The following is a 13,581-nucleotide window of genomic DNA, read 5'->3' as shown; positions in this document are numbered from 1 at the left end:
TTTCTCTGGATATCATCTGCTAGGAGTATCATTTTCCATTCTTCACTTTGAGACTATATGTGTCTTTTGCAGGCAGCACTTTTTTTTTTTTTTTTTTTATCCAATCTGTTACTCTGTGCCTTTTCATTGGTGAGTTAAGTCCACTTACATTTAGGATGATTATTCTACCTTCATATTTAAAGGATAACTTGGCAAGATATATTATTATTATTGCCTGGTAATTTCTCTTTCGATAGTTTGAAAATTTGATTCCACTGATTCCTGGCTTGTAGAGTTTCTGCTGAAAATTCTTTGTAGGTTACTGTCGTCTTTTCCTTGGTTGTCTTGATAATTATTTTGTTATTAATTTTTGACAGCTTCAATATAATGTGCCTTAGAAATGGCCTGTTACAATTAAGGTAATTAGGTGTTATGTTTGCTTCTTGGATTTGAGGATCCAGTACTTTCCACAGATTTGGGAAGTTCTCATCGATTATTTGTTTGAATATACTCTCTGTTCCCTTCTCCCTTTCTTCTCCTGATATACCTGTCATATTGCTCTTTCTGATGGAGTCAGCTAGTTCTCATAGAATTCTTTCATTGCTTTTAACTCTCAAGTCTCTGTCTTTTTCCATCTTCATTATTTTCAGATTCCTGTCTTCGATATCTCTAATTCTTTCCTCCATCTGGTCAGCTCTGTTTCCTAAGCTCGCTATTTCATTTCATTCTTTATCTCTTTCATTGAGTTCTTCAGCTGCAGAACTTTGATTAGGTTCTTTGTTTGTTTGTTTGTTTTTAATGTCAATCTCTTTGGTAAAGATTTTTTTTTTCTTTTTATTTCTAAGTTCATTAAACTGCCTACCTAAGTGTTTCTGTATCTCACTGAGTTTTTTCAGAACTGCAATATTTAAGTCTCTGTCATTTAAGTCACATATTTCCATGTCTTTGAGGTCATTTTCTGGAAATTTTAAATTTTCTTTCTCATCTGCCTTGTTACCATCATTATTCATGGAGATCAATGGATTATTTCTCTCCCTGGGCATCTACAGAAGTGAATTCTGAGCATGTTGATATGAAGAGGAATTTCTTTTGCTATCCAGTAGAAGTGTTTTATTTTCTCTGTACTAGAGCATTTTATTTTCTCTTGAGCTGTTCCAGTTTCTCATGCGGTGGGAGATTTCTTGGGGAAGTGGGCTTCTTCTTTGTGATTAGGTCTCCTCTATTTCAGGGCCCCATCTCCGTGGTGGGCGATGGAGTTTAGAGCCTCTGCAATCCCAGTGCTTCCAGAATCCCACTGCAACCAGATTCAGAGCTGTGCTCCTCTTCACCCTGGGTGCCCCCGCTGAGATCAGTCTCCGAAGGTGGAGGTGGCGTGGGGTGATACAGGCAGGAGGTATGTTTGTGGCTTTATTCTCTTTTGAGTAATGGTGACTGCCAGACCACAGCTGCCTCTCCCCAGAGCTCCTCGTTTATTACAGTGGTACCTCGGTTTTCGAACATCTCCATTGACAAACATTTTGGTTTACGAACACTGTAAATTTTATGGATCTATAGTATCATTAGATAGTAAAATTCATGCTAAATTTGCAGTTTTAGGGGGTTGATTTTAAAAGTCTGAAACATATTAATCCATTTTGCATTACTTTCTATGGGGAAACAGTGCTTTGGCTTTTGAACATTTCAGAACTCGAACAGTCTTCCAGAATGGATTATGTTCGAAAACCGAGGTACCACAGTATTGAGACTAAAAGATGTAGTTGAGTTGTAGTAAAGCTACTTAGTATCATTTAATATTTTATAGGAATTTTAAATATGTTTCATTTGTAAAATGCTATAATCGGAGTACTGAAAATTCAATATTTTTTTAAAAAGTTAATAATTATGTAAAATAATGGTTACCGGAGTATGCTACATACATTCTATAGGTTGTTAGTAAACTTAATTTAAAATTAATAAAATAAATAGTATTTTACAATGGAGATAAAATATTCATGTTATGTTTACTTGTAAAAACACATATAAAATGTTTATGAAACATTTGCAGGAAAGTTTCACAAGAAGTACCTCATTTGAAACTCACCATTACAGGTGATAAATTTGATTTATATGTTAGAGAAAAGCAAATTTAGGCAGACAGAACTGAGTGACTTATCCAAGATTAGACAACTAATAAGCAGTAGAATTTGAATTCAAACTCATGTCTTTCACATCCAAATTGCATGAGTTTTCACTTAATACATGATAAGAAATTCATCATTTAAAGTCTAAAAAGTGCCCTTATAAAGTTGATAGGTTATTTAAATTGACATTTTAAAATAATAAAATATTAATAGCAACGCATCAATAGAACCTAGCTGCTACAGTTTTAAGTTGCCATGTATTTATCCCAATATTATTAGTTATTTTTTAAATTCAAATTAAAATAAACTTTAACAAAATAAATAATAAAATAAACAATTTAAAATATTACCTAAAATCTGATCCAACTCTCTTCCCATTTTCTGGTTCACCAGGATCTGGACATAAATTGGAAGCTGTTTTAATACCTCCTTCATTTACTGTAACAACAGAAAAAAGAAAACAAAAAAGAAAACATATAGTTAGAAAATTAAGGATGCCATTAATTTAAAAATTACATAATATATTCTTATAATTTGTTATTCTGATCATTATAGTTTAAATATAGGAAGTTAAAATATAATTGTATAACCCAGAAATGAAGACAGTAACATTTTTTTCTATATATAGACCTATAAAAATTAAGTTTGATGTTCATAATCAATGACATGTTATTCTGAATATTAATATATCAACAACTAACACTTTATTTTAATTACTATCAAATTGTGAAATCTCTGGAAATGCATTCCTAAGGTATTAGTGCCAGACTTTCTATTAATTACAGGCAGTAAAGAAGTTACCACCAGTTGTAACAATGTCACCTGATATTTTAAAAGTAGCAGTTGAAAAAATAAGACCCTATGAAAAAAATTTAAGGTTACTAGTACTTCTTATATGGTCTATAACAAAGCATATTAGTCTGCCAATGTCAAAGTAAAACTATGGTGCAAATTACCAGACATTTCCTTGAATTGTGATATGATGGGGAAAACCAAACTAATGCTTATGGCTTTACAATCTAGTATAATACTTTCTATATCTATGTTTTAGTTTGCCAGTGTATACATTTTCAGCATTTCTTCCAGAACACCCAGTTAATGAAAGATTAATTTCCAAGATAGATTTTTAAATGAATATTAAACTAGATAGTTCTGAAATATCTGAGTAATATTGTTTTGCAAATTCAATCTTATAATAAACTGGAGAATAACTTCTATTTTTTCTCTTCATCAATTTTTCTGCTCTTTTTAAGAAAAGAAGTGTACCTGAATAGAGACTTCAGAAAGGAAAAAAATATAAACCTTGCAATGGTTCTTGTCTTACAATATGGATTAGAAAAACCTGTAGAGCTTTATTTAAAGAATAAAATACCTACTTCTACCTCTAGATGTTACAATGCATTTACTCTAGGGTAGAACCCTGGGCATCATTTTTGTTAATTTGTTAGTTTTTGTTTTTTAATAATCCTCAAGGTGATTCTCATGTAAAGTCGATGTTGAGAACTACTGGATCCCTGCATCATTTAGTTCAGACAGGTTAATGTCTTCAAACCAATTTATCAGATAGCAAGATAACTATCAGATGATGGCCCAACAGTCATGGTTCTAGTAAAGTTATCAAAGTTTCAATTAGATGTGAAATTTTACATTAGTGTTCTTCAGTATATAAATATATCTTTCCTAAATATCCCCAATAATATTCTCATTGCCAATTTTGTTAGATAGTCACTGGTCCATGCAAAGTATGTGATATTTTTGTCCTTCTCGGTCTGTTCACTTGCTATTTAATTCCTATTTATCTTTTGTTTTATTTATTTATTTATTTATTTATTTATTTATTTATTTATTTATTTATTCATTTATTCATTTACTTATTTACTTATTTATTTATTTTTAGTTGTTTGTTTCTGGTTTGTTTGTTTTTGGCTATTCTCTTACTTTTGTTGATATCACATGTAATAGGCAAATTCAAAGGTACTGACCCACAGTTATCCACATTTTTTATTTCCCTCATGGTTTGAAAATCATGACCTCTTTGTTAATGATTTCCAATCTATGGTTTTGTCTTCTTTTCAAAGTTCTTTTGTTGCTCCTTCAATGACTTACTAGATAAACTACAAAAATTCTCACTGTCATTTCATGTGCAGGCTCAAATCCAACCTAATCACTGATGTTTTGGTGACTCCATTATCCTTCGCCTTCAATCCATTTTGAGTACTACAGGGTAAACTTCCTCAAACACAGTTTTTACTATTGTAAAGTCTCCTGTGATTCTAGATTTCTAGTATGTCAATTTTATTTCCCACTGGTCACCATGAGGCATCCATAACTCAAGTACAATGGGTTCTTCACCATTCGGCAATTTTGCTGGATTATTCTAATCCCCCTTTTTACATAACATAGACAATTTTATACATAATTTTTAAATTATTTTATTAATTATAAAAAAGGAGTTTCACATTCCTTAGTCATATATACAAATATATCCGTGATAAAAATAAGAAAAACTTATTATTTTAGTATACCCACAATTCCTACATAGTAGTTAATAACTTCTCAGTAAATATACCCTAGCTGTTTTATTAACAATATCTTGTATATTGTTTTCAATGAATTAAGTATTTTCCATTGGAAGCACTCTCTTTCTTGTATTTAAGTAGCTTTTATAAATTGTGTAGTATATCTTTTTATATTGTGATATTTTTAACATGGGATAAAGAAAAGAAGTGGCATGATCTACACTTACCTACTTTATTACACAATGCATAACACAGATTATAGGTTAATATAAAGTGGTATATGTATAAATTAAAAAATAAAAATAATAAAAATATTTTTTTCCATCTCATAGTCATTATTGCCTCAAAAAATAAGCCTAGGATGATATGGATTTTTACCATCACTAACATCTACACAGTACTAACTACCTGTCAGGAACTGTTCTACATCTATGTTACATATATCGACTCATTTAATTTTCTCAGCAATCTTAAGAGTAGCTATGATTATTATACACTTCCTACAGGTAAGGAAACAGGTATAGAGAGGTTAAAAATGTTTCCAAAGTCATATTCTTAGTTAATTGCTTTAGTCTAGGCTTAAACCTTGGCAGATTGATTAAAAACCATTCTACTCTTAACCCCTGAGCCCTACATCCTGTCCAGAAATCTCAGCAAGACAAAATCGCATCACTAATTGAAATTCAAAACATTTTCCAGATATTTTGTCTTAAAATTCATACCATATTTATAACTTTCATAATTTTCACTTAATTAATCCTATTATTTATGATTTTAATTGTCAAATTATCTTTGTCCATTTGGACGTGTTCTTTAAAACACTGTCTTTGGACATCTCTAATACGCGAAAGGCTTCCCAATTTAAACTGTGAAGATAACTGGAGAACTTCTGCATAATACATGTGTTTAGTGTTCTTTAAATAAAAACATTAAAACAAAGAACAAAGTGTATAATCTCTTATTTCTCTGATGTTTAGCTATTTCTTAATTGCCCATAGCTAGTGATGCTAAGACATTAAGATGAAGTTACTATTCGCTTAATTAGCTGCTTTCACCACGTAATGCCATTCAAGCAAGTGGACAGATTTGTCACTTTTACCTCCTTCAATATGAGAAGTAACTTGCAGCGTGGTAAGAACATGAGTGTTCTTTAAAGTTTAATTACATGCACAGGGTGCTGCCTCTTGAAAAGATCATCACTACTAGGAATACCCTTTTGCTCTGATCTTTAAGGATATTATTATTATTAACACAACATGAGTCCTTTTCCCCACACATCAGTGGAAAAAAGATAGGGCAGAATTGATAGGATTTTAAAAACTGAATGAGTAAAATATGCTATAGGAATCTTAATTTACCATATTACAGTAAGTTTTAGCTTGAAAACACTGCACTATTAGTCAACATCAAAATACAATACTATTATAAGCAAGTTATCTGAGTCTTCTGATATTACTTATTGCGTAATCTACTTTAAAAAATAAAAGTAAGTAGATTCTGACTAAAAGTCATTTCCACATTGTCTCATCTAGCTAGTTACATTGTTACCTTTCTTGGATTTTTTTAAATATTAGATTTAAAATGTTTATGCCACCTTATGAAATACAGTACTTTTGGATATTGTCCTCAACTCAAAAATCATGGATATTGACAGAATATCATTTTGTATTAACTTTATGTTCTACGCAAAGTTGCCTATTAACTCATTTAGCTACCAAATAAAATGTTGGGTCCTTGCCAGCTGAGACTGGACTTTACTCAATCATTTACCTTCTTAGTCTAGCATGGTGTTGCCCTGGAGAAGTAGCTCTAATAGAATTGTGGAATGACTGGATAATATGAATGAAGGAAAGCATGAATTTGAAGAAGATGAAATTCAAAATAATTAAAAATATAAACTCTGGGAAGCTCATAATTTCTTTATAATTACACCTTACTTGTCCTAAGTAGCCTAGTAAAAAAGTTGGCAAGCTCTCTAAGTGCAACACTTAAAATTATAAAACTGTGTTTTTATTTTTAAATTTAAAAATATCTATTTTTTTTCCCTTTCTTGGACAATCTTCCTTTTTGATGAAGAACAAGAAGGGATGGATAGAGGCTATTCTGAGGCTATTTTAATTTTATGTATGAAAATTGAGTAAAATAATCAGAATTAGCCATTTAAACACCCAAATGCTTCCCGTGAAGACTTTGTGCAGCTTCCTTAATCTCTTGATTTGTTTCTTAGTTAAACTTTAAAGATGCTATTGGTGGAAGACATGCTTTGGTAATGTGTGTAGTTCATGTCTTCTATACTTATGCTCACTTCTGGCAGTTCCAATAATAAAATAGTTTGATTTTTCAAAGATCACGAACTTTAAAATGTACTTTTTTTTTTTTTTTAATTGGAAAGGTGTCAGATAAAAGTTGTCTCCTTTAAAATTATTTGGCCTTGTTAAACAATGATGTAAAGAAGACAAAGACCTGAATGCTTACTTGAAAATAGATAAATAATGATAAAAATTAAAACTGTATAACCCTTTTCTATAAACAAACATAGGCAATATATTTTTTAAATTATTAAATATTTGAGAAAAAAATTGTAGTAAATAAAATTTAAAATAATGCTGGCTTGTTATTTTGTGACTATAAATGTTGGCATAGTTTGTTTTGATTGAAAAGGGATTACTTATATTCAAAAATAAAAATGAAAAAGCACAAGAGTACATTTAATCTCTTGCATCAAATGTAAAGGATAAATGCAAAATGTGTTTTGAAATTCTGAAGTAAATTAACTTTTTTTTTTTTTCCTCATGAATAATTTTTGTTTTGGGCCTGTTAATTTTCTCAACAATTTTAGAGTAAATATTCTTTAAGTAAAATACATTTTCCTAAAAATCCGGGTTTTTCAATTCTTGATCACCCTCATAACCCCTGTACAAAACAATGAAAATAATGTATATACCCACTAAGGCAATATTCCAAGCATACTGAGTTACATACATCTTAATGCCTTGATAAATAATACATATTTTGGTATAAATAGTTTGAATTTCCTAGGACATCTGAAAGTATGAAGCATGCAGCATATGAAATAACATTAGTGTGGCCAAAGATGAGGAAAGGGTAAAACAGTCATAGCTTATAATTCCACTTAGAATTCCAAAATTAATATATAGGCCAGACAAAACATTAGTCATAAAGGTAGTGAAACTAATATTTAAGTCTGTAAACATTTAACTTTTATTTCATGTTGGCATGATGAAATTTAGTATTTTACAATAGTTTCATCCAACTTTTTCCTATGTATATTTTCTATTGTAGGAAAGATATCTTTCTCTCCAAAACATTTCAAATAATTAATATGGACAAAATATTGTAACACTATTGTTTGCTCTATAAACTGACATATCAATCCTGAAAATATGTTTTTAATGCAAAAAATATAACAAGAAATCAAAGGAATTATTTAGAACTTTCCAAACAGGTAACAAACTTTGATCAACAATTTCCAATGATATCTGCTCTTTTTGGTTTACTATTCTCAGATCTAATTAAAAGTAAAAATCACATTTTAAAATTATGACACTAATTTTTTAAATAATATATAGGCTCAAATTTGTTTCTTGATAAATGATGAAATTGCTCAATTTGTGTCATTTACTGTTATATATACAAGTCAAGAAAATACTCTTCTGATATAGCTATAAGGAATGACTTATAATTATGACTTATAAAGAAATAATTATAAACTCATTTCATCAGATAATTTGGAATTGAATAAAAGTAACAATGGTAAAAAAGCACTGTAGCTAAAAAATAACACATTACTTACAGTAACTAATCTATTAATATGTCATTTTAGAAGTCAGATGTTGTATCATGAACAACTTCTTTCAAAATTGATGTATATTTGTGTGAACAGCAGGTAGGAAATTTTACAAACTGCTATTGATTTATACTGCAAAAATGCATACCTCTCCTATTTTATTTTATTTTATGTTTGTTTATGGTAATATAAATGAATGCACTAATTCAGTGACTTTTAATCAGATTTGGATGAACTTCATAATTATTTCACAAAAGATGACTAATTTAAAATGTTTGTATATTTGAACTCAAGAATATCTTCCTTTCTTAAAGAAAAACTTGCTAATAAAATATATTTTCTTTAGAAAAATAATTATGCTGAAATTTAGATATATTCAAACAAAAATCCTACAAGAGACCACTAATTTAGGTATTTCACTTATTTATTTATTTTTTAAATCTCAAATCCTAGAATTACAAAATTAGAATGTTATCAACACACTAGATCAAAAGAGGTTTTTTAAATGTTGAAATAATTTGAGCTTGGAAGTTTACCATATTAATCCATTAACTCAATACACATTTAAATACAAAATAATATTGAATAATAACCATGCGTGTTATATAGATATTAATACAGTTAATTTGGTATATATATATAAACAGTTTTATAAAACACACATAAACAACACAGACATCACAAACTTCACTCTTGCACTAGAGAAAGTAACAAAAAAGGAGTACACTCACAGATAGAAAACTTGTTGCTGTTGTCTTTCCCTGGAAACAATTTAAATCCTCTAGATTTAAAATCTATGGCCTTTTTCACTAGTTAAGAAAACAAACAAAAACATGTATCAGGATATACAATTTTAAAGTGAAATTCAAGTTAACAAATTTTGTTAGCATGGATTTATGCAAGTTAAAGAAACTATTTTCCTAAGCTTGATGTAGGGTACCCAGAAGAAAATTTGAAAAAAAAAAAATTAGCAATATAATCACTAAGGAGTAAAATACTAAGCAGCAAAGAGGGATTTTAAGTGTTCAATAGGGAGACTCCTGCATATATATGTATAGGTACTTTTTAATACTATCCAAGGTTTTATATGAGAGCAAAGCATTAACACTTTATCATAAATCACTTGAATTCATCAAATATTATAGAATAAATTAAACTACAAAAAAATAAAACACTGAGACAGAAAAGTGGAAAGAATTTAAGGAACTTGGTCTTTAAAATGAACTAATATATTCTCTTCAGGTAATTTAATGTAACTGAAATATTAGGACACATTTAATAAAATGGCATAATAGGAAAAATTTAAATACATTTTAACATTTCTGCTAATAACATTCTCCTTTCAGTCATTACTTTTGTCAGTATGATTCATGTCAGTCCATATTGTATAAAATTCATAAAAGTGAATTACAACTATTTAGAGTTTATCTAAAAATCTTGGTATTATGTTTGAGATGATGATTTTGAAAATCAGTATTGTAAGACAGTGGCATAATTCATTGTGCAGTATATTAAAATGGATATGACTGTATTTGCCTAAAAATAAGAAATTCAGTGAGGTAACCTGAAAGCATTTTAAAACACTTCTCAAGTATTTTTGAAGGAAGGAAAAGAAGTATCATTTTATTTTCAGTATTAATTATTTGATTAACTGCAATTGCTATGTCATTTTTAAAAGTAATAAATAACAGTACAAAAGACTATTTTATTTAAAATTTTAATGCCACCAAGTGAAATAAAGAAAACAAATTTAATTGAAACTCCACTAAATAAAACAATGTTATGCATTTTGATCTAATGAGATATTTAAATATAAACTATTTTCTTTTTAAAAAACAGCATGAACCAAAATGCAAAAGGGGTATAGTTAACTTCAGTTATAATTTAGAATTTTTTAAATGTTGCTTTTTATGAATTTTAAAGGTGAGGGTGATAACCTGAAACAGTCGGTAATTAGGTTTTATTCACGGCATGAATTTGAAAAACAAAGCAAAACTGCTTTTTTCCCATTTCTTTTTCTGAAATTTCATTGTTTGAATAGATTTTTATACAAAGATTTTGTATTCTGCAACTTCACTTATTTGTTCATTGTCTGTAATAGTTTTTGGTGGAATGTTTAGGCTTTTTTTTTTTTTTTTTTTTTTTTTACATAAAGAATCACGTCTGTAAAAAGTGATAATTTGACTTTTTATTCCCAATTTGGATGCCTTTTCTTTCTCTTACCTGACTACTTTTTGTTAGTTAAACATGATCATTTTACTAATTGTCACTTGCTATTTTGCCCAATTTGTTTAAATTATGGATATTTTATTGGTATCATTTTAATAATTTTTTCTTGTTATAATATCTTCAAAAGTAGAAAGGTAGAGACAAGGTCTGATTGTTTACTGGAATATAGTTAAAAACGATACATACTATGCATAAAAAAAAAAGAGGAAAATAATCACTGGAGCAGGATTTAAAGATACCTAATTCTTAGCAATTATTAGTTGTGTGATTTTGACAAGAATCTGCCTTTTTATCCTTGGTATTATCTCAAATTAAACTGCTCAGTCTCTACGGTTTTGAGATTCTTTAACTGTGACCTTTTATTTCCAATGAAGGAATGATTATGTCTCTCTCAAGTTGTACTTTATGTTGTAAATTTTTTTTCACACCCCACCTTATGGTAAGCTTAAGGTTTAGTTCTACTGGAGTAGTTAACTACTCTAATTTTAGTTTCTGCTACTTGTAAATTTTCCTGCTGTCCTAAAATTCCTTTTAACAAAATTTACATTTTGTATTTTAAAGCATAATTCTACATTTCCCCAATCAAAACATGAATTATAAATAAGAATTATACCTCTACTTTTCTCTGCATTATAAGATTTAATTTTAAGTATTACAAATGAGTCTAAAGATTTAATGGTAGTTTCAACACAAATCGGGGATTCTTAAAAACGAAAAATAAATGAAAACAACATTGTGAACCCATAGCAGAAGATTGAAGAGGAAAAGTCCAGAGCGTCAAAGAGCTCAGTTTTAAAATGTACTACTAGGAATACAGGATGTTGAACATTACACAATGTGTGTGTGTGTGTGTGTGTTAGGACAAGTTTATGTAACATGATTATGTCTAAACTTGAATATTTCGTTGGGTGAGGTAAGGGAAATTGTAGCTAAGAAAGTGTCACCTCAGACCAAAAAGTTTTAAATAACTTCCTGGTTCTAAAGGGACTTAACCTTATTTATTTACTTATTTGTTTCTTTGTTTTTAAGCATTTGTCAATTTAAACTGAAGAAAAAAAATCTGTATTTTTTGAAAGTAAAAAGTATAATAATTGTAATATAGATGCAGAAGATGGAAAGCCAGAAGAATATCCATTTTAAGACATAAAAAGGAGTGAATGGAAAATAATTCACACAAAAAATTAAAATATGTTAATCAGTAAACCCATACTTCATTTTTTTATAATTTTAATAGAAATGTATATCTCTATGAATAAATTGAGAGCATGCATATTGCAAATATCAATTACAAAGCCCTGTACTAAATCATGTATCAGTGAAACATTAAGTCTCAAGCATATGCCATAAAAATATAAATATTACTATGTATTACAAAATATAAGAATTAAATATCAATATGCCATCAAGCAATTAGGATTTCTACACACCATATTAAACTTGTAAAATTGAACTGATCTTTTTAACAGTTGTATTTCAGTAATAAGCATGTAAAATTTATTTTATCATAAATTAAAATATTTTGTGGTCTTTCATACAGGTTATGAAAATGTTAAAAGACAGTGTGTGTTTGTGTCTATTCCCACCACTGTACTGTGAGTTTCTCAAAATCTGGAACAGTATTTTAGTCATGTGATACTTGTATGAATGTATGATTGAATTAATAAATGCAATATTATAAATTCTGTTTTATTTAACCAATGGTGTTTTCTTGTCAGGATTTCCTTTACTATTCGGAAGTTAGGAAGGGAGGAAGTGATAAAAGAATGAATGTTCAAAATGAAGCAGGTTCACAAGTAAAGCTATTTTTAAATACATAAAAACTATATATATTCTTATAATTTTAAATAAAATTCATTAAATGTAAGACATGTAGACATGCACAAAGATCCATTTTCTTTATTTTCTTCTGCTTTTCACATAGTAAACAGTTTTTATTTTATTTTTATTTATTTATTTTTTGTTTTTTTTAGCATAATGGAAATATCTTAAAAGTCTGGGATACTTTGATTTATTGTGAATTATGTTTTAAGCGTTATCAGAACATCCTAAAATGCCTTTCATTTTCTAAATAGATTATATTCTAACATAATAATAAAGAGAAAATAAATGCAATATGCTGTTCATTATCTTAATCTTCCAAATTTGTAGTATTTATTTTGACAATAGCTTGCAAGTGAAAGTAGCTGCAATATAAATCTGTGACTAAATCAGATAACTTATGAAAAATAAAATAATTTCTTTTAGAAAGTAAGTCATTTGTATCTTCTTGATTTTTTCTTGGTTTATTTTTGCTTCATTTTCACATTTCAAATGTACAATAATGCTTTTCTCTGCTTCTCTACTGTATTTGACATGATACCTGTTTGTATAATTCTCACTTTTTATTTCAAATTAATTATGATTTTTCCCTTATCTTTTTACTCAGTATGTAAACTATACTAATAAGAACATAATTTCCTTTACTTTTTGTTTTATTAAAAATAGTGTGTGTGTGTGTGTGTGTGTGTGTTTGAATTTGAAAACATGACACATCTCACTATTGTCAGTAGATTCATTTACATAGGTACTAAGAAATGTCATCAATCACTGACTCACTGACTAGGAATTGTATTACAGGTCAAGATAAGGTTAAAACCCAGTGTTTTATTTGTGGCATTTTCCTCACTGGACTAGGAGTTTGGAGACTGCATTCTAGTACTATAGGAAAATGTGACACATTATTGAACTTCTCTATTTGTTTCTAAGAGATTCACTTATTTTACCCTTCAGTATTTAGGCATAAAATTTTGAACTAAAAAAAGAAGAATCGACAAATATAATTAGAATTCTCAACTCTACCTCAAAGATTAAAACGTGTTCAGAAATTACAGAAAGATTTAACTGTGTTAAGAGGGTAAGGTTTTTTTGTTTGTTTTTTTTTGTTTTG

The 13,581-nt window shown here is 28.7% G+C and overlaps 1 protein-coding gene across 5 annotated transcripts in view; it reads right to left on the bottom strand.

Annotated features, from left to right (window-relative positions):
• The window catches only part of CSMD3 (CUB and Sushi multiple domains 3), a 1,140,077-nt gene that overhangs the window by 650,764 nt on the left and 475,732 nt on the right, over positions 1-13,581 (bottom strand). For 3 of the 5 annotated variants that reach the window (XM_081069899.1, XM_081069900.1, XM_081069901.1), the window contains 2 exons: positions 9,158-9,235; positions 2,450-2,537 (listed from right to left, as the gene is read on the bottom strand). In XM_081069899.1, the coding sequence (XP_080926025.1) occupies positions 2,450-2,537; positions 9,158-9,235 (166 nt within the window). The remainder of the gene's footprint in view (positions 1-2,449; positions 2,538-9,157; positions 9,236-13,581) is intronic. The other 2 variants (XM_081069902.1, XM_081069903.1) reach the window with 1 other exon arrangement.

This window comes from Rhinolophus hipposideros (genome assembly GCF_964194185.1).
Source record: "Rhinolophus hipposideros genome assembly, chromosome: 13".
Classification (NCBI taxonomy): domain Eukaryota; kingdom Metazoa; phylum Chordata; class Mammalia; order Chiroptera; family Rhinolophidae; genus Rhinolophus; species Rhinolophus hipposideros.
This window is presented reverse-complemented; position numbering and strand designations above follow the sequence as displayed.